The sequence below is a fragment of the Coturnix japonica genome, chromosome 22, assembly GCF_054131305.1.
Source record: "Coturnix japonica strain WE chromosome 22, WE-NBRP24, whole genome shotgun sequence".
Classification (NCBI taxonomy): Eukaryota; Metazoa; Chordata; class Aves; order Galliformes; family Phasianidae; genus Coturnix; species Coturnix japonica.
The window spans coordinates 4,669,489-4,693,089 of NC_140684.1; the positions used below are offsets into that span (position 1 = coordinate 4,669,489).

General features: G+C 53.5%; 1 protein-coding gene across 2 annotated transcripts; it reads right to left on the minus strand.

Moving 5' to 3' along the window:
• Nucleotides 1–761: 761 nt before the first annotated feature.
• Nucleotides 762–18,367, minus strand: DOC2B (double C2 domain beta). 2 transcript variants are annotated; one of them, XM_085522081.1, is made up of 10 exons: nucleotides 17,823–18,367; nucleotides 11,926–12,005; nucleotides 11,089–11,112; nucleotides 9,423–9,497; nucleotides 8,299–8,408; nucleotides 4,323–4,449; nucleotides 4,025–4,182; nucleotides 3,367–3,448; nucleotides 3,114–3,210; nucleotides 762–2,308 (listed from the first exon to the last, which is right to left on the minus strand). In XM_085522081.1, the coding sequence occupies exons 1-10, from the start codon at nucleotides 18,151–18,153 to the stop codon at nucleotides 2,172–2,174; spliced, it is 1,221 nt and encodes a 406-aa protein (XP_085378207.1). In that variant the 5' UTR covers nucleotides 18,154–18,367; the 3' UTR covers nucleotides 762–2,171. The 2 variants fall into 2 exon arrangements, with proteins under 2 accessions (XP_085378207.1, XP_015736186.2); XM_015880700.3 differs by lacking the exon at nucleotides 11,089–11,112 and having other exon boundaries at nucleotides 17,823–18,353.
• Between the last annotated feature and the right edge of the window lie 5,234 nt (nucleotides 18,368–23,601).

Here is a 23,601-nt window from a genome sequence, read left to right on the forward strand (position 1 = left end):
CCCCAGAGAGGAGCTTTGTGTTGAAACACCTTAAGCTTTTTCTTTTTAATCCAAATAGCTCACCCTCCTTTTGTGTGTTGTTTTTTTGGTTTTTTTTTCTTTTTTTTTTTATAATCAGCTCTTTATTCCAGAGGGGATAAAAGGTGACTTAAGCCAAAAACCTGCTGCCTGCCTTCTGCCTCATCTAATCGAGTAAATAGGTTTGGTTACGTGAGCACTGCTGTGACAACACAGCCCGGTGCTGTAGGCACAGGGTGTGGGGTGATGGTCCAGAGCCCACAGCTGGGGCAGCCTGTAAAGCCATGCAATAAGCACACTGTATACAGTTGATATAGCCACGCTGTGTTTGATATAGAGTACAAATAGATAGCGTATATATATATATACTCTGCTACAAATACATGAAGTCATATATTTATAGCTCTACATATACAGTGTGGACAGGGCTGGGGTGATATGTCTGCTCCTTCACAACACCTGCAATGGAACAATTCATGCAGAACGTGGCCTGAATGCAGCACAGGGCATTGCATGGCTCATCCCCAATGGCCTTCTGCTCATGCAGAGCTTCTGAGCGATGCAACCTTAATGGGAGCTCAGAGATTTGTTATCTAACCCTCCCTTGCCTAATCCCACACCCTGTAAAGTCCCCTTTGGGGATCTGTGCAGCAGAAAGGAGTGGACAGTGCAGAACAATCCCCGTGCATGGGTTTAGAAGCATTAGGTGACATGGCCAAAGTGAGACTCATAAGCTGCACCTCTTTTGTTTTCTTTTTTTTCCCCTTTTTATTTTGGGTTCTCGTTATAAATATTAACAAATCTGACAAAAAGTACACAGAGAGATAATACTGAAATACAAAATCCCTTTAGGATGCAGGTAAGGACAATTTCTGCAGCCTTCACATGGTAGCAAAACATCGGTATCAAACATGTCACAAGGCGGGCGCGACGACCACCGCTCTGCATGCAGCTGGGATGCACGGACAGTCCGCTTAGAAAAGGCTTAAGTACAAAGTGAGGAACCCCACGTGCCACAGCAGGATGTGCTCCATCCCATCGCTTCCTGACAGCCACTTAGCATGAGCTCCTGCACCCCAAAATCAGCCCCAGCAGCACAGGGCCGGAACAGCAGGAGCATCCCAATGGGCACACTGCTGGCATCCCAGTAAAATCCATGCATATCTGTTAGAATGCATTACAAATATGAAGTTATTATAAAAGACCCTATGAACGTTTTTCTCCCCTTTCTTTCCCCCCTAATATCAAACATGGTGTAACGCTATCGGAACTTGGAAAAGTCAACAGAGGTTTGCAGAGATCTGATTGCTTTCAGAAAGGAAGTCGTCGACACCCACGCGCACACGGCTACACGGATCTGAAGCTGTAGGGAAGAGATGGAGACCGGATGGGGCAGCAGCTCTTCTGTGGTTTAAAGGCTTCTGATATTCCTGGCAAGGTGCAGCATTTGGCAGAGTTCTCACCCGCCGGTGCCTCATTGGGTTCTATGTGCTGGGAGGCTCCGGGGAAGGGGTTGGAGGGGAGAGCAGAAGGGAGCAGGAGCGGTTCCTGCTTTATTCCTCGTGGCAGATCCCAGAGAGGCCGAGCTGCGTTGTCAGAGAGGATGAACACAAATTGTCTGGAAGAAAAGCAAACAGCCTTCCCATGTCAGCAGAGAACGCAGTCATTCCAATGGAGGAGCTTTAAATGCATAAAAGACTGTTTAGGCCCAAACCACAAAGACTGACAAACCACCAGGGATGGGGCACAGCGGCCTCAATAAAATAGTCTCATGTTTTAGTGACGCCTTTTGCTCGTAGTAGATAAACAAACGAAGACTGGATGCATTCATTTTTGCCACTGAATTGCAAGGCAGCGAGAAGGTAAGTCAGTACAGCGACGAGTTTGGGAGAGAAGTCAGACCTGTGTGCATGCAGGTGTGTGCTGAGTGCATGTGTGTGTGCAAACACGAGGTTGTGCATGTGTGTGTGCGCATGCGTGTGCATGCCTGTGTGTGTGTGTGTAAGGTGCACAGAGGTGTTCTGGAAAAGCTGTAGGGGTTGGGACCCACCGAGCAGAGTGTGTTTGCCTCCACCTTGCTCCCTGGGAAGCGCTCCCTTCTCCAGCACAGAGCTGAGCCCTGCAGCCCCGCGAGCCCCAGCAGTGCGGGGTGCTCAGTCACTGAGGACGGCCCCCGGCAGCTCGTTTGTCAGCGTGTGCCAGCGCTCAATCTTCTTGTCCTTGTTCTTCAGGCAGTCAAACCAGTGCTTCAGCCGCTCGCCTTTGGCGTTGATCCCCAGCACGACTCCACCTTGAGAGAGACAGCAAGAAGAGGTGGGTGTGTGACAGGACACACTGGGGCACAGCAGGACGCAGCAATGCCAGCCCTCCCCAGGGTCCCACTCGCAGCTCCCATTTGCAGTTGTAGCAGCAGAGGTAGCGGGCTCCTGTTAGCAACACATCACCGCAGCTGCTAACAGCATCGCTTCGGTGGTACTTTGAAGCCCAGACATCCAACAGAGACAAATGAAATCTCCCTGTTCAATTGGATTTTTTTTCTTTCTTTATTTTTTTTTTCCAGGAAAAATAATCTGGAAACAAGGAGGGGGGGATGAGCTGCTGCTGCCTGCTCAGGTCGGGGAGAGGAGGCTCAGGTGCACAAGAGGAGGAAAGCAGAGCAGAAACGCAGCAGGAAGGCATGTGGGGATGGAGCACAAAGTGGGAGGATGGAGAAGGGCAGCAGGTGAAAAAGGAGAAGGCATATGAGATGGAGATTAAAAAAAATGAGTGTGAGAAGAGCTAAAGGTTGTGGGAAAAGGAGAGGAACCTCAGATGGAGAACAGCAAGAGGAAGAATGGAAGCGTGAAAGAAGCAGCTGGGACAGAGGGACGGTGGTGAGACAGGATGGGAGGTACCAGGGGGGTGATGTGGAGAGCAGCACGGCACAGGGGCAGCAGGAGCACAAAGAGAAGGAAAAGGGAGTTGTCAGGTGAGGGGGAAGAGTTGGGACAGCTTCTCCATCGGGAGAAAAGCCAGGGAAGAAAGGAGTGATAAACAAGGAATGTTTGTTCCCTGACAGCTGTAAGACATTTGGTGCTCCAAGGGGCCACACTCACCTATGAAGTCATTTGATTTCCCAATGTCGTAGTCCCACACAGTGACTTCTAAGGTCTTTTTGGCCAGGTCGCCGTGCTTTATCTCATAGCAGAACTCCTGCAGGGAGACCACGAGTGCTCAGTCTAAACCCACACAGAGCCCAGTGCCCACGGAGCTCATCTCCATCCCTTCCCACAGCGACTGAGTTGGTTTATTTTTCCCTTTCACTCACATCCCTGAGAAAAGCCCATTGGGTGAGAACCGCAGACCCACCTCATTAAATTCAGGGTTCAGCGTCTTCTTCTTCACTGCCGTCTTATGCTTTGACTTCTTGTCCTCATCTGGTTTCAGATAACTGCAAGGAAATGGCTCACCACATCAGCATGAGCCACAGGGCCAGTAGGCAGCAGGAGCATCCTCCCCATCGCTGTGCCCCAGCTCTGTTCCCATGCTACCACCACTTTCCACTTCATGCTCATCATTAAAAATTAGGGCTTGCACTGAGGAACATCCCTTGTCTGTCTGCTCAGCTTCCAGCCCTGCAGACACGATCTACTGCCTGTGATGTGCACGGCAGCGTCCAAAATGCCACGAAAAATGAGGACTCATTCTTTTGCTTTAGGGATGGAGCTGCTCCAACGAGCATTCAGAAAAGAAGGGGTGGGTTTTTATATAAATGTCTCCACTCCTGAACAGCAATTAAGGAATCTGGAAGCGTTCTGCCAACAAACTCCATCACTGCACTCCCACAGGCTGCATTTTATCTCAGTAGCATCATCCCAACAAACACCATCCCTGTAAGTGCTGATTTTGGGGTCAGAGCACAGGGGACAGGGCTGAGGGATGGGTGTGAGTTACATCCCTTAATGAGATCACTTAATTTCCACTCTGTGGAGTGGCAGGGTGGGGGTGCACTGCCAGCATCACTCACGTCTTGACGTAGGGGTCGGAGTATCCGTTGGCATCCATGGCAGCCAGGTGGGCACAGCGGATGATGCCCACCAGCAGGCCTTGCTTCTGCGAGCTGTACTTGAGGGAGATGAGGATCCGGCCGCGCTCCTCCAGTGATTTGTCCTCTGTTTTGTCTATCTGGGGAGGGAATGTGCCCAGTCTGGGGCTGCTCGCCCTCTCCATGTGTGTGCACCGAGATCAAAACCAGCCCCAGAGCTGCTGAAATGCACTTTTGGTGTCACGCAGCCCCATGGGGACATCAGTGTGACCCCACTCACCGGCAGCTGCTTCTCCAGGCAGATACTGAAGTTTTTGGTCTGGTTGGGCTTCAGCTTCTTCAGCGGGATCCGCGTCTCCCCGATGAACTCGTTGTGGCGGAACTTGTCCTCATCGCAGACAGAGATCCTGGGAGGAGCACAGGGCATCATGAGCAGGGCTAACTCTGTGTCCATGCGACTGGGGACAGCACTGGGGGGGGTCCCTCTGCCTCCTCTCCCACCAATGTTTCCCTTCTCTTCCAGTCTCTCCTTTTCCCCCTTATAGACATTCCTACAAGCTTCCCATCCTTTCACTGCCTGTTTACCTCTCTGTCAGACATTCCCCTTGCTGCCCATCTCTCACCTCTGCCAGCAGGACTGCTCTTGGCCTTAACAGCTTTTGGTAAATGGGATCTATATGGGTGAGGGAAACTTAATTACAGATAAATAGTGCCGTTCAATCCCACATCAGTGGAACACATAGCACACTGTAGTTTGTCCATGGGTGGAGGATCTGTCCATGGGAGTTTTATCCATGGGTGAATGATCTCTCTGTTGGTGGCTTATCAATGGGTAGTTTATCCATGAGTGGTTTCTCCATGGTTGGTTTCTTCAGGGTTGATTTACCCATGGATGATTTCTCCATGGAAGTTTGACGTGTGGGCTGTTTATCCATGGGTTGTTTCACTGTGGATGGGTGGTTCATCCACTGGCAGTTTGATCACCAGAGGACAAGGACCTGGAGAGGTGCAGCGAGGGATGGCTCAGCAGTGCTGCACAAGGAGCACCAGACCAGGGCAGTGGGCAGAGGGAGAGGGGTTGGGGAGAAAGGCCAAGGGCTTTTATCACCGGGAAAGCACTCTCCAGAAAACCAGTGTCAAATGCAGCGTTACTATAGATACTCATGGAGAAGAACACCCCACCGCAACAGCCGAATCCTCAAAGAGAATCTGAAATGCAGGCACGCTATTTCTTATTCCGTATCCTCCTCTCTGTCTTTCAGAGACCCAAACCAGCAGAGGAGCAACTCCAGACAAGAGGCAATCACCTGTGTGTGTGGGGAGGGAGCACTGAGAGCAGAGCCAGCTCTGCTCTGTGATTCTTACACCAAGCCAACGCAGATTTTACCTTCTGACAATGTGAGTAACACGTTTCCCTGCCCACACCCTCCTGACTGCCTCCCCAAAGCACCCAAAGGAGCTCTGCCATCCCCAGCCCTGGTTCTTCTCTATTGAACCATGTTGGGTTGGTGGTGCCTTGCCCCATCAGCGCCGAAATGTGAGTCAGATTTGTGCAGCTCCCAGCCCAGCCCTGCCCTTGGAAATGGGCATAATGCAATTACACCAGCTTGAATTTCATTACAAGGAATCGTTGTGATGGAATTCGTATGCCCTGGGTTAGAAAATCAGCTCTATGACAAACAGCGAATCCAGCAGCCGCCCTCACTCCCTGCGTGAGCCCTTGAACGAGAACATCACCCCCTCACGCCTCTCCCTTCAGCACAACCCCCTTCCTCATGCTCTGACACCTCCCAGTGGGGGCTCCAGGTTGTGGGAGCACTGTGATGGGGCATTGGTTACCCACAAGCATCCCCGCTCGCTGCCCTCCCACTGCTCCGGCCCTGACTCACTGCAGCTCTGGCCGCCCCACTGCTGACTCACAGCATCATCCTGCATAAGGAGCGGTTCTGGCCTTATTGCTGGTGCAGAAAGAGGAGGGTGAGGTCAGTGAGGATCTCATCTGGGGCCCCCCACCCTTTTCTGCATGCACAGAGCAGGCAGCAGATGCCGGAGATGCTGTGCCTATCTCTAAGATCCCGTGCAGTCCCTATAGCAACTTGGCTGGCTCTCAGCAGATGTGCAGGACATGGATGATGCCTACATGCCATAAAGAACATAGGAAGAGACAGCGACCCGAGACTGCCCAGCTCTCCATGGAACAAAGTGAGATTTCATTGCTGGGCTCCATCCCAACAGCTCTGCATCTGAGCACACAAACCACAGCAGTGCAATTCCCACACAGCTCCAGCACAGAGCAGCCCGGGACCCCACGGCCCATGGAGCTGTGCTGTGTCTCTCAAACCTGATCAAGTACTATTTTCTGAATAATATATGTAATGAGTCATGATGTTTGTCAAACACATGATTAAACAAAGAATTCCTGGCATTCGCGGGCACGCTGAGTAGCACATGAATAATGCATTGCTCTGCCAATATATCTAGATATGAATAATCAGATCCTGTCCCCGGCCAGCTCTGGTATTTATTACCAATGCGATCTATTTACTGCCTATTACATGGGATTATTTAAATCGCATTCTGCCCACATTGATGCCCCTATTGGTTTCCCACACCCACAGCCCCACTGCTCCCTGCATGTCCTCCCGGCCCCATAGAGCAGGAAGCTCCCGCTGCTCAGGCTGGGACTGGACGTGGGGGCTTTGCTTGATGAATGGATGAGACCTTTCAAGATCCTCCCACCTGCTGCATTTCCTGAAACCCAAAGGATGGAGGAGTCTGAGGGGGCTGCTTCATTAACAAAATGCTGCTTGCTCATCACTCGTATATCCCTGCTGCCCCACGGGGCCACGTTTGGTGCTGGGCTCCCAGCCAGGAGCAGCCCAGCTGGGCAGGGAACATTGAGAGTCCCTTTCCAGCCCTGGAGCCCCATGCTCCCCAGGCAGCTGGGAGGCAAAGACTGAGGTGCTTTGATCCACACTGTTGTTTTTCTATGGAAGGGATTCCACAATCACAGCTCTGCCCCTCTGCAGCCCCAGCATCAATGTGCCCAGAGCCCATCGGTCCCATCCCATCAGCGCTGCCACCCAGACACATCTGCCTCCATATCCACTGCAATGTGCACCTTCTGCCTGACTGAACATCCCCTCCTCCAAAAAGCAGGAAATCCCAGAGAGGAGTTACACCAAAAGCTGCACTTTCTACCTTGTGCCTGGTTTGTAACGAGCTGCGCCTCATCTAAACGCGCCTCTGGATAAAGAAAAACTCCTACACCAATACCTTCTGCTGTGAAGGTGGAGAAGAAGAAACAGGAGGATGGGAAACAGCTCCAATTTTGGGTGCTGGTTCCTCCATGCAAGATTAAGAACGGAGCCACGGGAGCCCAAAGCTTTGTTTAAGCAGAGGAGCAGCCCCAGCCAGGGCACCTCTTCTACCCTAATGCTGTTCTTCTCCAGAGCCACTTCCAGGCAAAGCAAAAGCCCCACTCCATCTCTCCATTCTCCTGGCATAAAAACCATCCCAGGGTGCAGCTGTGACCACAGGAGGCTGCAGGAAGGGACATCACAGCACTGAACACAGCATCCCTGCATCAGCCATGCAGGGAGCCGGCACTGCAATGTGCAGGTGGGGGCTTTGAGCTCCCTGCTGCATTTCAGCACATATCTCAGCAAACATCTCCCCCAAACCGATTTCCACACCTGAGAGAGGCTACAAACTTCAAAGCCCGCAGTGGAATAAAAATAATAAAACAGTCCCCATTGCTAATAATAATAAACCAGAGGCTTTCCAGCCCGGCGAGCCTGCGGCACTTTCAGCATGACTAATATTTTCCATGTGAAATAATAACCTGCGGCGCTGAATTCCTCATCTGCACACACACTGTGACAACAGGTGGGCTCTGCTCACCCAACGGGGCTGCGCTGCGGGCACAGGGGAAACCATCAGCTCCAAGGGCAGCTTTGGAGCAGCAAGGCTGGGTTCTGGCTGTGGGATGGATCCACGATGGGATGGGGCTGGGATATGTCTGCACACAGATCCCCATCTCCCAGCCTGCATGGGGATGCTCTCCCAGCGCTGCGATGCTGAGCATGCAGGGACCAAACCTCAACCACAGATGATGAGAAATACATCCAAATGCACATCTCTTATCGCAGCAATTCACTGCTCCCTCCCAAAAGCTGGGACAGGAGGAACCCATGGCTCTAAAGGGGAATGATGGGTGATACAGGGAGAGGTGCCGGGGGTCCCCAAGGCCCTACCGCAGTGTTTTGCGGATCATGTCCTCGTCGGTGATGCCGTAGTAGGTGAGGGTCTCGTTCCAGGTGGGGTTCAGAGTGTTGCGCAGCGTTTTGGTCCGCAGCTTATTTGCCTGGAAAAGCCATGGAGGTGAGTGGGAGCCGGGCAGACCCACAGGGAGCCCCCCCCATCCCCTCCCAAAGCACCCAGCCTTGCATTGCCCCTGCTGGAGCCCAGCAGCAGAGTGTTGGCAGAGGCAAGCGGGAGCTGGGATTGCATTTATACAGCAGGAGCAAGGAGGGGGGGTGGGAAAAAAAAATCACCACGTCTTTTCAGGTTCATTAAAAACGACCAATTTGCAGTTCTGGCTGGTACTTTGCATTCCCACTTCCAGCACAGCTCCCAGCCCTGGCTGACTCAAAATAAGAACTGTAAATAACTTCCTTCTAATGCGTTCTGTTAGCGGGGGGAACGCTTCCCAGCACTGCAGCTCTGCGCATAAGCAGCATAAGCGTGGGACCCCCACTTTGGGGGCGGGGGAGAGGAAAACAGACCCTGATACTTCACCCTGGATTGGAGGGATAAGAGTAGGGCATGGTGTGTGTTCCTTCTCCCCTCTGCATGGCCCCAGTGCTGCCCAGCCCCCCTAAGCTGTGTGCCTGCAAGAAGGGGAGCGGTGCGCAATGGAAGCGCTGACAGCTCTCCTATATCCCGTGGAACCCAGAATGTGGTTAAAAACTCCCTCTGCTGCCCTGAACGTTATGAATTAATACGGCTAAACCGTAAGGAGTAAACACACCTCCTCCCAAAAGGTCTTTCCTTTGGTGGTAAACTGAGAGCGTAATTAATATTCATCACACATACATCTAGCATTTAAATTCCGCATCCCCATCAGTTACACCACGCTCTCACTACACATCAATATCTTTAATTACTCTTCTCTCCAGCAAGTGCTGAACTTTGGGAGATGGAAATATTTCCCTTACGAGTGATACCACGCGTTATTATGATCGGAGGGGCTCAACATGCAAAAGATGAAAGAAGAAACCAAAGCAAAGCAGGGTTTCTCCCAGCTCCCAGCAGGGAAACCCTCACTGCTCCAGAGGGGAAAGTGATGGGAAGGGAGGGAGAAATGAGTGCATCTCACCTTGCTGGCCCCAGGAAGCAAGTGCAGCTTGACATAGGGGTCAGCCAAACCGTTGTGATCCATTGGCTTCAGGCCCTGGGAGGGGGAGAGTGATGAGCAGGGTTAGAGCAGCTAACATTCCCCAGTTCTGTTTGTGGCTGTGCTGCTGCTCCCTGCCCTCACCAGAGTAGCACAGCCATGGCACGGTCACCGGGCTGTGCTCACAGTGCCAACTGGTGATGGGTTTTGTGTGTGGCTTCCATGGGGCTGAAAGTGATGTCAGGGTGATGCCCCAAACCTGCACAAAGCCACTTCCACAGGGAAGGGAAGCAATGCAGGAGCACAACAAACAGAGCTTCGGCTCCCAGGTGGGAATCAGCCACAGAAATGCCCCAGGCTGTGTGGGAGCCATGCAGGGCTGTTCCATGTCTGCAGCTGGCAGAGCTGTGCCCCTACAGCCGTGTGGGATGAGAGCACAGGCAGGGGCTGCTTTGGGGTGGGGGGAAGCAAGGAGATGGGTAAATGGCTGCATGATCCAGGTGCATGGGGCAGCACTTCAACACTATCTGGGCCCCAAACGCAACTTGCTGAGCCTGGGGCTTCAGGGACCATGTGCTGACCTCAGGGAGGGCTCTGCCCTGCAGCCAAACAGTGCCCAGCAAAGAGGATTTGGCTTCTCACCCAGAGCCAGCAGGATAAAAATATCAGCAGCGAATGTAGGCTGCATGGCTCTGCCTCGACAGCACCACAGCTCAGGTCACCTCCCCAGCTCTGCCATGGGGAGGTCAGGGAGAACAGAGCTCCGTGGGCACTCATGGCACATGGGGATGGCCCCAACATGCGCTCAGCACCTAATATAGGGCTGAGTGCTCATTCACAGCAGAGAGAAGCGGGTGCTGCCTGTCTGCTCCGTGCCCCACCTGCCCGGATGCTGCATGGCAAATGAAATCATAAAGCGAGCAAGCGAATTCCCATGAAAATGGATGGAGAGAGAGGCAGCTCCGTAATTCACCCATCCATTCAGTGCAATTAAATTACCTTCTGAGGAGGCTATTAAAGGCTTTTTTAACAGATGTGCTATAGAGGATGGGGTGACAGGAGCCTGCAAAATGGGTCCCAATGCTATATCTAGCTCAGTGAGAGGTTGGGAGTAACATGAGGACCCCAGGGGTGACAATGCCATCATCCTTACTGCATGGAAGGCCATAAAACTGCTCTGAGAGAGCTGAGGGATTATCAGTTGGATTTAATGGCAAGGCAGGCATCACTGTGCCCTGTTAGGGAAACCGAGGCACAAAAAGCCCCATCAGGGCAATGCCTGTAAGGATGAGCCCTGAGCTCCTGCACAGCACAGCACAGTTGATGTCTGCAGAGCAGAAAAGGGGCATTGGGCCACAGATGGTTGGGTTTAACCCAGGTTGGTGCCTTCAAGAGCCCACGAACCCCCTGCACAGCAACAACAGGACTCAGGAGGAACACTGGCTGATATGAAACTGCTGGGAATTAAACTAGAGAAGCAGGAGAATCAAAAGGAAGAGAGAAGAGTGTCTGGGGGTGGTGGTCTATGGGAGGAAGATAAATGCTGGAGCAGCACAGCATAGCCCAGCCCAGGGCAATGCATGTCCCGGCACCACCCTACAGCTCTGCAGCTCCTGCCCAGCACCGCCCGCGGGGTCCTGGCCCTTACCTTTTTGTAGTCAAGTTTTGGCATCTTTCCCCAGGCGAGAGATGAAATGAGAGCGAGCAGATGGCGATGTAAATAAAAGAGAAAAATGGGAGAATGAGAGCAGAATGGAAATGAACAGGACTGCAATGCTTGAATGTCAGCGTGGCGGGAGGGTGTCCCGCCCCATGAGCGGGGTGATGCCGTGAGCAGGGTCAGCACAGAGGGAAACTCAGGGCATGGAAGGGGATCCTGACCCAGCAGCCCCAGCCCTTCCCAACCCCTCCAGGCCCCAGGGTTGGGTGAAGGCCAGGAGCTGAGCAGTGCTCCAATGCTCCTCGGTGCACTCATAGCACTCATAGGCACAGCCAGGTCTTCTGCTGGATGTTCTGCTCTGAAATGTGCCGAAAAAAAACCCAAACCCAAAAAGCAACAAAACCAAAAACAACCCACACCAAACCAAAAAAAAAGAACCACAAAACACCCAACCTCTAATTGCTTCAATCACGCAGACGGCAAAGGAGCTGAGGCAGAGCACTTTGTGGCAGTGATTAGCAGCATTTAAAAGAGCCATTTATAAACTGACAGCCGGTCACAGCGTTAAGTCAATAACAACATCGGGTTGGGCGCTTTGCTAAAAAAGACATAAATAGCTGCTGCAGCCAGTGAGGCATTGGGATGGGGCTGGGATGGAGGGGGTGCAAGCATGGGATGGAGCTGGAGGAGATGTGGGCATGGGATGGAGTTGGGGCTGGAGGGGATGTGGGCATGGGGAAGGGCCACATGCTTTCAGCATGGCTCTGATGGCCCCATAGTGCCCACCACAGCACTGCTCCTCACTCACCCGGTGCCGAGACGTACCTTGGCCTTGTTGATGGTGCAGTGCAGGGCGTTGTTCTCTTGGTCATAGAGCAAGCTGAAATCCAGTGTCCCCAGAGCAGCTGTGAGAGAGACATGGGGTGTCATTCACCAGAGAGGTCCAGTAAGACCTGGCTTCTCACCCAACAAGTGCAAAAGGAGTGGATGAAAGTGTTGGAAGGACGCAGAGCATCATCCAACGAGCTCTGGGACAAAGCAGACGGGCTCTTGGGGGGCTGTTCCCCATTCCTGGGAAGATTTGGGCAGTGTGGCCAAGTCACCATGGGGACACACACTCAACACATCCCGCAGCGCAGCTGCCATGCCCCTCATACATATTTGCATGCTGACACCTTTAAATAAATGAGCTGACAGTGGGATCTACTCTCAGTTCCAAACTGTACATTAAACCCGGCAAGAATGGAAATACTTTTATGATTAAGATAAGAAAACTTTCAAATAGAGCGGTGTTCCCTTACAGCATTGGCAACCTGGCTGCAGCAGTGCATGGGTCCAAGGGGAGGGGGCAGGAGGGCAATGTGTGGACCTCAGCAGCAGGATTTAAATGGATTTGAGAACTGATTTGTACTGAGCAAGTCACACCAATGGAAGCAATGAAAAAACCACAGCAACCGACCTCCCTGCATCCCCCCGAAAGCAAACAAACAACAACCAAAAAACCAGAGCAATTTTGCTTAACACCAAGGCAGGGCTCGCTGCCCAGGAGGTAAATTGCACAAAGAGTGTGGCAGGAAATTGGGGTTTTTCTTCCCATTGCAAAGCCTCTGCAGAGCAGCTCTGTGGGGGTGGTGGCCATGCAGGGGACCGAAAGCACTGTGCTGCAATTTCACAGCCATCTTCCAGCCCGGCCCCGTGCGAGCTACAGGTTTGCTTGCTAGCAAACAGAAATCACAGATCATGAGCAAATATTTTTCCTTCAAAGGAAAGCAAATATTCAGAGGGGTTTCTGCCAGAGTAATGCACCTCCTTTGCTCTGGAGTAATTTCATGGCACGTTAGCTGCCAGTTCAGGTAAGTCATAAATCAGTGGGGTTTGCTCACAGGGCTCAGGAAGATGGCAGCAATGCAGGGCGAGGCTGAACCCACGACAACTCCTGAGTCCCCCATGGGTTTAGCCCAAAAGATGCTTCCACCCTAACCATCAAATCATCACTACCCAAATCATCCAAACCATCACCACCCAAATCACCACCACCCAAACCAACACACCACCCAAACCATCGAACCATCACCACCCACTCCACCATCCACACCATCACCACTCAAACCAACAAGCCATCAAACCCCACAAGCCATCACCATCCCAACCACCCAATCTATCCAAACCATCTGAAACATCGACACCGAAACCATGGGCTTATGCCAAAGCCAAACTTTACAAATCCAGCCTTTTCCTTATGGAAGATGAACCCTCCACTCTCACAGTCTCTCCATCCCCATCTGCCCTTCACCCAACCCCAGCACACACTGTTATTGATCACAGAAAGAGGCTGCAGCTCGGACGGCTGGATTTGGTAAATGATAAAACAAATCAAAGGCTTGGGATGGAAAATGGGTTTGGTTGGGAAATCCCAATGGAGCTCCTGTCCCCTCAGTGCAGCAACCTGCCCCAGGGCTGCAGCCATGCAGTGCTGCAGAAGATGCTGTTTGTGGCTTCACACTGCAGGATGAGCACTGGTGGTACAGGAGCAAGTCAGTTTTGATTCCCAAGATACTGAGCTGTCTTCTTTTATTGCTTTCGCTGCTGTTATTGTGCTTATTGCTTTCCCCCTCCCAGCCATCCTCGCAGCAGAGATGGAAGTGGATTGTGCTTTTAATTAGGGGAGCAAGTGCCTAAAAAAGAAAAGGGCAGCAATTAGACAAGAAACACTGTTAGCAGACATATTTAACTCTGCTGGGCTATTCTGAATGCTGCCCTCTAATCACACAGACTGCAAATAATACAAAAAAAGAAGTAAATAAATGCCTTTGTCAGGCATTAGAAAGGCAGCTTAGCGCTCACCAGACAGCAGGCAGGAGGTATCGTTATTATTACGATTATTCTGCTCCGGTGATAAAATAACCATTAGGAGCTGTGAACTCATTAGCAGGTTCCGACCCTACTTCTCAGCCACGAAGTGGGAGAGATGGATGGGAAAGTGCCACCAACGGCGCTAGAAAGAGAACCAAATCTGACTTGTATGGAATGTGGCATCTTCCACCACAGACCTTTGGGTGCAGGTGAACCCAGAGCAGCACAGAAACTTGGGCACAGCTCACAGAGGAAGGCAGTGATGATATTTTCTCTTCTAAAACTGAGGAACCTTCTGCATCGCCACTGTCATTAGGAAGACCAGCAAAGCGGCGCGCTGCGAAAAAGTGCAAAAAACCCACTACAGGACTAATTAAAGAGAAGTCCAAAGGCCTTAAGTCCCTCTGCTTATCAGCACTGGTGCTCCCAAGATAATCTGCTCATGGTTTTTGTGCCAGGGAGATCAGAGCGGAGCGGTAAAGAGACGGCAGGGGATTGTCTGGATTAGGGCTCCCTTACAGAAGGCACAGGTTCAGTAACCTTCAAACTGGGTATTTTTTAATGTGTTATAAAAGATCAGTCCCCATTCTTCCATTGCTTTCATTTCCTTCCGCGACGGAGATCGCTTTAAAGGTCCTGAAAGGCAGCGAGTGATTCTGTGCGCTTCCAGCCCCTTGCAAAATGTCAGCAAATGACTCCACAGGAAGAACAGAAAGGATTTGTGCCATTTCCAAGCTGGGCAGCCATGGATCACCATGGCCAGTGGGTTCTGAGAGCCCCTGGGTTCACCCCTGCACAACAGCCCACTTGATGGGGTGTTCCCCCCCCCCCAAATTGACAGCAATCGATATTTCTTCATCCCTGGCACAGGGAGCTGCTCCTTCCTGAAGCTGTTTGATGGATGCTCATCAGCCCCTCTGTCTTCTCCAGGAGGAGTGTTCAGAGGAACACTTATCTGCTCAGAACAGTTCAGAGATGCAATTATGTTTTACAGCACTAAATGGTCCCTGATGTCAGCAGCAATTAGACTTTCAGCAGTTTCAATTTGGAGATGGCCTTCAAATCTCTCCCTCTCTCTCCCTTTAATGAAATACAGTATTGCAATTAATAACACCTCCCCCCCAAAAAAACATAAATAAATTGCTCTCAGAGTTAAATACAGAGATGAAAGATGCAGGAAGCCCCTGCTGCTGGCACCAGCCCTCCCTGGAGGACGGATGCTGACCAGAACCCCATTAGTCCCCATGCTGAGGATGACACCAACACAGCGCATGTGCCATCAGCATCAGCAGAACCAGGGTGTGATTTGGGCTGAGCCGGGTGAGGGTTGGTTCAGTTTGCTGAGCAAAACCCCAGTACTTCTTTTGCCCTTCTCCAGATCGAAAAGATGATTCAAAGGTTATAAATACATGAAGGAGTTGTGATCAGAAGTAAATATCCCCATGCCCACAATGCGCGTCTCCCTTCCGTGCATCCCCTGCTCCCCCCGTCTGCTGGGCGCCCCACAACACCGTCATTATCCTGCCTGTCCTTAAGCAGCCAGTAATTAATATCCACGTTATCACTTTGCCTCCCTAATTATAACTTTGTGCTAAAGAAGAGCCTTCCTAAATAAACCCAGTGCCCTGATCCCAGACATGAGCTGCAGACTAAGCCCCCTCGCTTCCATGGGGTGGGATCCGTGGCTGGCAGCTGGTGGATGGGCAAAGGGATGGAGAGGGACAGCGGCCATGGATTGGAGCTGTGGATGTTACACCAGGCAGAAATATGTGTAGGAAAACCTGGATAAATGCTGTACCTCCCCAACCAGAGGCAGCTTGAATCCTCCCAGCACTGTGGCTTCTGTGCTCAGGAAGAGACACCCGTGGGGAGATGGGACAAACCCCACACCTCTGTGGGGCTGCACTGGGAGGGAGCATCTCTATGGAGTGATGCAGGGAGCATCCCTTGGGATGATGTCTGGAGCATCCCTAAAGAATGATACACAGCTCATCCCAGCCTGGCTGCACCAAAGCAAAGGCCAAGGTGGAGATGTGAGCACTTAAGATATCCACAGAGGTGTCACCTGGGCACTGGGCAGCCCATGGGTGTTGTCCCAGCCCCAGCACTGCTATATACCCATCAGGGATGGGGGCCATACCACTGCCACCAGCCTGCCATCCACACTGGGATGGGCTCCCAGGGAATGCGCAGTGCAGGTGACTAATGCAGCCCTGAATCACCCACTGAGGATGTGGGGGACTGCAAGACACTCCCCAGCCCAGCTGAGCACAAATCCCCACCCAGCTCCCCGGTGGTGAAACAGGGCCAGCAAGCCCTTGTCTGGCTTTGCGGATGGCTGCTGACCCCAGAGGAGGGATAGGCTCACCCCATGCTTTCCTGTCCCAATAGCAGCTGGGTCCACCCTGTTCTGTGCCTCAGCTGAGAGCCTGCCATGCCAAGAGAGGACCCAGCACATCTGGCCAAGGAGCCCAGCAGTGTGGCTGACACCTGTTACACTGCAGGGAACGCTGCTCCCAGTGCCAGCACCCCACACACAGCTCACAGCTCACAGCACCACCAGTACATGGATGGCAGCACCCATGTGTGCTGGTGGAAGCGACGTGGCCCTGAGCACACCAGCTCCTGCACACACCTCTGCTCTACAGCCTGGCTGTCTCCATTCCTATTGCCAGCACGAGCCAAGGCGATCTGATAATTAGAGCAGCAAATAACCCAAATCCGGTTAAAGTCGCTGCTAACTGCCCGGCTGGGACAAAGGTGGCTTAGTGGGGAATGGCTCCCCGGGCATACAGCTGCTCTCCTCCTCCTCATCCTCCTCACAGGGTGACACGACCCCAATGCGGGGCTGGGAAGGAGGCAGTGCCTGTGTGGGGCTCACACCCGCAGCCCAGCATCCCCCAGCTGCAGGCAGTGCAGGGCACAGCAGCTCACTGTCAGGGCAGTGCTCAGGACCCAACTGGCAGCCAACCAGCACCAGGACCGATGCCCAGGTGGGGCTGGAATATTTGGCACAGGAAAAGCCAGCGCCTGCCTGGCATGGGGCCGTAAACAGCTCTGCTCAGTGGGAGCTCAGCCTGCCCCTTCCCTCTGGATGGGCACACGGCACCGTTCAGCAGCACTGCCTGCTTTCTCCATCACCTCCAGGCTGCAAACTTTGTGCTCAGCCCTGGGCAGGATCTGGCTTCTAAGGGCTGGGCTGAGTGGAGACATTGGTTTAAATCTGAGCTGGAGGGCAGTGATGCTACCCCAACCGCCACGGCTGGAAGAGCCAGACAGCAGCTGCTCTGCAGCCTGCAAGCTGCACCGAGCTGGGTGGGAAGGACATTTTGGGTGGGGAGGGGTTAAACCGAGCTGCAAACACCTGCATCTGCTGAAGCCGGGCTTGGAAGCCCCCAGCCCCTGTGGTGCAGCCGCTGTGTCAGTGGGTGAGGAATGGTGAGCAGAGTTTGCAGAGGCTGAGGGCAGCGATTCCCAGTGGGTGCCATTCCAAGCCGGGCAATGCCCATCACTGCCTGAGCACCCCTCAGGGATGAAGCGAAGGGTCCAAACCCAGCCAGGAGCCACCGGGGAGGGCAAGGAGCCGAGCGGGGCTGAGGCAGGGAAGCGGCCGCACCGGCAAATGCAGCAACTGGTGGCTCTCGAGAGACTTCCCCAGTTTGGGTCCAGCGCCCAGCCTGGCTGCGGCAGGGATGCTCCCAGGACCACCCCCCATCCCCAAGGGGCAGCAGCACGGTGACAGCACAGGGTTTGTCACCGCGGCAGTGCAATGCCATGACAGGCAGTGGGCACCCAGGAAGGGCAGAGAGATGGGGACCAACCCACAGACCCGCACCCCGCAAACTCCCCGCACCAACTTGGCTACTCACTGCAGTCGTCGGACTCGTAGCCCTCCGGGTCCACCGCCTCCTCGGCTGGGGGGCACTTGGCTGGCGGCGGGGCGGGCGTCGTGCCGTACGCCCCAAAGAGCTGGTCCACATCCTCGTCATCCTCACGGGGCGTCTCGGTGGGGCCGACCGACGGCTGACTGACCGCAGGACGCAACGTACCGCTGCGGCCGACGGCAGCGGGGAGCCCGCGGGGGAAGCGGGGGAAATAGTCGGAGATCTGCTTGATGGGTTTGATGGGGCCGGGGCAGACGTCGATAGCCATGTGCTCCTGGATACTTATGGTCGTTTTCTCTCCTTTTCGGAGTGTCATGCATGCGGCTGTCCCGGCGTCCCCGGAGAAGCGAGGAGGCCACGACGGTGGTGGCGGTGGGCACGGGCTCCGCCGGGCTCCTACGTGGTTCTCGTGCCCTCAGCCTCGGCCGCCGCACGCATGCTGCTGCCGCTCGCCCTGGCGCTCGCACAGCCCCGATCCTGCCAGCTCTGCCTGCGAAGGAGTGAGCGAGACGGAGCGACGGCTGGGAGGCAGGGGGTGGGCTCTGGGTGATGTCACCAGCTAGCAACAAAGCGGCACCGGCAGCGGAGGAATGAGGGCTGTGGCCGGACCCGGACGATGGGGTGGGCATCTGGTCACTGCTCCTTCCCCAGCACGGCCCCGGGGGGCTGAGAGCCCTCATAGACTCCCCTGGCTCTCGGTTGCAGCACTCGCTGTTCCCCGGGCCCCTCGAAGAAGGAAGGTCACAGTGCACCGCAAGGAGCCACGTCCCCGCTGTGCTGCGTCCCCACGGCTGTGGGCCGGGGATGGAGCTGACCCGGCTTCACCGCACCGTCCCTGTGCCCCACGGCAGTGCCCAGGAGGAGCTATGCCACGTCCTGAGCGCTCAGCCTTGTCTGTGCCCCCTGCAGCAATGCCTGCACCAGGGGCCGGAGCAACACGTGGTGCTTGGATGCTCGTGGCACAGAACAAGGGAGAGCATCGTGGTGTGATGTCCCCATGCTCCCTGGGGAGGAACAGGGACAGGAACAGGAACAGGAACTGGAACAGGGACAGGGACAGGGACAGGGACAGGGACAGGGACAGGGACAGGGACAGGGACAGGCTGCCCAGTGAGGCAGCAGCAGGGTTGCACTGCAGCGTGCTGCCCAAGCTGCCCCAACTGGTGCTTCCAGCTCAACTCCTGCACTCCATCGATACATCCATGCAATGCCAGGAGTGGATTTTTGAGCAAGGGAAAAAAACAGCTATGAGAGCGTGGCACACAAAGCTCCCCCTGCGTGTGATAGGGCAGCTCCAGCACTGCTGGCTCTGGTGTGACATGGGAACACTCCAGGTGTCACAGCCATGTCACACTGACCATGGGTAACACCTCCAGGTGACCCAACAGCATGCAGAGCCCACACCAATGTGCACAGAACTGCGGGCTCCTGCAGCTTGGCGTGCAGATGTCTCCTAAAAATAAAGCTTCGTTCTTTGGAGATCTTCCCCCCGAACCCAGCAAAGTGACGCAGCACCTCTTTGTCTAATGAAAAATTCCATTTCTCATTCAGGTTTTGGTAAATGTTAATGGACTTCCCTGACTCATAGTGCTCTGACACTCAGCAAACTCCCCTCATTCGTTCCTCTCCTGGAAACAAACCATTGCTCCAGAAGCATCCAAACTTGTCATTGCCCTGTAAATGGACACAGTGCCCAGCCTGGGCTGGGACCATAAAGCATCCTGGGCCAGGATACCCAGTGCTTTGATTTGCAGCCAGGTGGTGGTGGGGGTGAGGGGGGAGGCTTCTTGCTGCCCGGCCTGGAGGTGCTCCCACACTCAGTTTCCATCTTTGGGCTCAGCCTTCAGGATGTGGCTCAGGCAGAGAGAAGCAAAAATTGGGCCCAATGCCCAGAAAATAACAGCAAATTCCCTCTTAAAGAAAGGGCATATAAATAAATAAATAAAATCGAGTTACGTACCAGCGCCTAATGTCGTTATTGCCATTACACGAGCATCATTATTTCAAATGCTTTCTCCAATAGCTTACGACTCAAATAAGGAAGGATTGCATTGCTGGGTCAGGAAATAGAGGCTGTGGGGTTGGGGTGAGGCCCTGAGCTCTGACCCATCTCACAGCCCCGGTAGCATCAATGGGGGATGCTCAGCTCCTTGGGGTGCAGCCATACAGGGAGGCTGCATGTGGGGAAAAGCAAAGGCAGCACTTGGGGTGGGCAGAGCTCCCTGCTGCCAGGACAGGACCGGTCCCATGGGCTGCCCCATCCCCAGACACAGAGATGGAAAGAAACAAAAACAAGGTTAATAGCCCAGGTGGGAATTTCCAGTCTCCGTCAGGTCCCGAGCCTCCTAAAAGCAGCAGGAGAATTTCTTTGGCTTTTAATGAGTCCCCACCTCACAAACCAAAGCAGATTGCCTTTGCTAAGCTGCCCCTTCCCACCTGCTCACCCTGCTGGGGGCCGCACAGCCCTGCAGGCTCTCACATGTGGGCTCACGTGTTGGCCAGCAGGTAATGGGACAGAAATAGCACCGGGCTGGGAGACAACCACAGGGCTTGGGGACACAAAGCCCACTGCCAGGTAAAGCCTTTAATTCCCACCGTCTGTCTAATGCCATGGAATGTGACTTGCTGTGATCCCTCACCCCTCCCCATGCAGAGCGAAAGCAGGAGCTGCCCCAGCTCCAGTGCTGGCACAGGGATTGATCCTGTCCTGGGATGGCTTCAGCTTAATTTCATTGTTGTTCTGAGCAAGGAGCAGAAGCATGGCATACACACATCCCAGCCTCTCCCTGCACCACACAGCTCTGCAGTGCTGCACAGACGGGAGGAGGCAGCACATAAATGAAGCAAGCACCCGAAAATCCAGCCTGCCCTCAGCACACACTTCAGCCAAAGCTGTAGCAAGTGCTAAGCATCCAATTCTGCTGTCAAACTCCAGGTTTAAGTCGGCAAAATTGAGAGCTGATTCCTGCTTAATCCATTCCTTTCCAAATGGAAAGTGCGGCGACGCAGCAGCACATCTCCATCGCTTATCAGAGACTCAATAACCAACCCTGTGGTTATTTCATACTCTGTCAGCTCAGAACCAAAGCTCTGCTGGAGCCCAGAGCTGTGACACAGGGCAGCCCTGTTCTGCACAGCTCAGGCATCCCTTCTGCTCTTTCCCCATCAGTTTTAGGCCTGACTTAAGGCACAGTATGGTTGCCTGCTCAAGGTGGGAGGAGCAGAGGACACCAGGCCCCCAGCCCCCCCATGCCCTTGGGGTGTTCAGGACCTGCCTCATCCTCAGCCTGCCCTGTTAATTGATGCAAAACACATTTGGTTTTCCTCAAATGATTGCAGAAGGGGGTTAATTGATGGGTGATGCTTGCCCACTGCCCAGCCCCACAGCAGCAGCAGCAGCAGTGAGAGATGCTGCCCTCAGCTCCAGGGAAGTGTGTGTCACATCCTGCAGCCCCCACCTGCTCCATCACCCCCTGTGTGTTCTAAACAAAGCCACGATGGTAATGATAACCAGGAAATGGGGCTGAATTGTGCTGAGAAGCTCCATCCTGGTTGGTGTCACAGCTTCTGGAGGAGCAGGGGTGGCTGCTCCCTGGCTGTATCCAGAGCCATTTGGGATGCCCAGAACAGCCTGATTTAGGCAGGGTGTGATGCTGAACATGCAGCATATGTTGCCATTTCCATGTGAATCCCAAAATAGTTGGTGTTTCGTTTTGTGGTTTTCAAAGCACCGGGTTGTGAGGATGCAGGGCAGCAGTGCCTTGTTCACTCCATGGGCTCAGGACACAGCAGCACACTGGGATTTGGGGTCAGGTACAGAGCTGTGCCAGCACTTTGCTACCTGGAAGCACAGCCACCACCTGCTGCATCACCGAACCCAGTGCTGATCCCTCACTGCCAAGGAAAGGGAGAGCTCTGTGCTGCATCAACTCCTATTAGGCTAATGTTATCTGCTCCCAGTGCCTTTCTGAGCTGGAGTCAGCATCCTCTGAGGTTATCCAGCCGGCTCGCCTCTATGCTGGTCCCTGTTTACCTCTCCCAGCAGGATCAGGTGATGGGGAGCAGAGCTGGCATCCATCCTGCAGCAGAGCCTCAGCTGGGGCTGCAATTCAGGCTCAGCTCGTGTCCAGGAGCAGAGTTAACATCAGCATTTAGGGCCTGGCCCTGTTGCCATGGAAATTGATAGACTTTCTGCTGGCATTTCGATGGGAGGAGGCATTTCGGGCGTCGTACATTTTGGGCAGGGAGCTGGATGCCAGCAGAGGGAAAGGCCACCCATCACCAGCAGCATCCTGAGCTCTGGGGATCTGTGAGACAGCGTATCAGTTTGGCAGAGTTAAAGAGCAATTGGGCTGCATTACGGAGCATTATAGCAGCTCCTCTCCCACGTACACATCAGGCTGATATCCTGCCAGAAACGATCCAACCTGAGCCCCTGGCTGGTGCTGAAGGTTCCCATCACAGCCCCAGAGCTCTGTGCTGCATTGTGCTGCATGGCCCCACGCTGCAGGGCTCCCTCCCAGCTCAGTGTCATACCTGCAAGGTCCCATGGGTGGGATGATGGGGGGAGAGGAGGGCAGGTTTCAACCAGATGTTCTAACAAACCCATCTGGGAGGCACCTCCCAGGTCATTAAGCAGACAGAGGAGTCACTAGATGGACCTGCTAGTCCTGCTCATCGGATCACAGCATGGATGCTTTGAAATGCTCATGTTGATGCTCTGAGGGCTTCTCCTGAGCCTGTTCCCTGCTCCCAGCTTCCCTGGGGGTGGAAGGACCACATTCCCAGAGACCATTTCCCTCCCAGCATCCCCAGGGCAGCACCACTCTGGTCAGACATCACAGGTCTCTGCTCGGTGTAATCACACTGACAGTGATGGGCGTAAGAGCCAGGGAACCATACAATGAACATCGTGTTGCTGGCTAATCATGACATTAGCATTATTGGATTAGAACATTTGCATAATTTGGGCACGAGTCACTACCTGCACCAGGACATATGTTGACATGAATTTACATCCATTTGCATCCCAATGAAGCTCTTCTGACCATATCATGGGAATGCCCAGATGGGGACAGGGTCAGCACAGCCCCATATGTGTGGGCAGCTCTTCCTGGAATCTTAACCTGTGTCTTTTGATTCAATGATTTGATTGTATAGGAAGGGAAGAATGAGATTCTATTATTTGATTCCTGATTCCTGATTTCCAGAGTATCCCTGAGTGCTTTCTAATACACTTGTAGTGGAAATGCTGAGTTACAGCTTGAAGCAGTGATGGAGCACCTGGTGGAAGGCAGGGCCAACCTAGGGGAGCTCAGGTGCAAGCAATATGCCTGAGTAACCAGAAGGGGTAAAGCCAGGATCCACCCCTTCCCAAACCTCATTTAAGGGCTGGCTGTGGAGGTGAAGGTATCTTGCTGGAGATCCCTGCCTACCAGAGGCCTTCCAAAGGTAAGCGGAGTTTTTTCTTTTGTTTGTACTTCTGTGGATGCTCTGTTGGTGTTTGTTCTCATTTGCTGTAGCCTGGGGTTGTGCCACCCTGCTGGTATTGCTGTAATTTCTATCACACTATAGAGCCCTGGTCCAAAGCTGCTACTGTGTTCCTCCTGGGTTATTTTAAACACTGATAAAACTGGGCAAGAGGACCAACTTGTTCTGTCCAGGCTATTTCCAGATGCAACCTGCAGCCTGGACATCACTGCATGCTTTGCAAATAACAGGGGGTTATCTGCAGGCCTGTGAGATGCACACAGCTTCACATGGA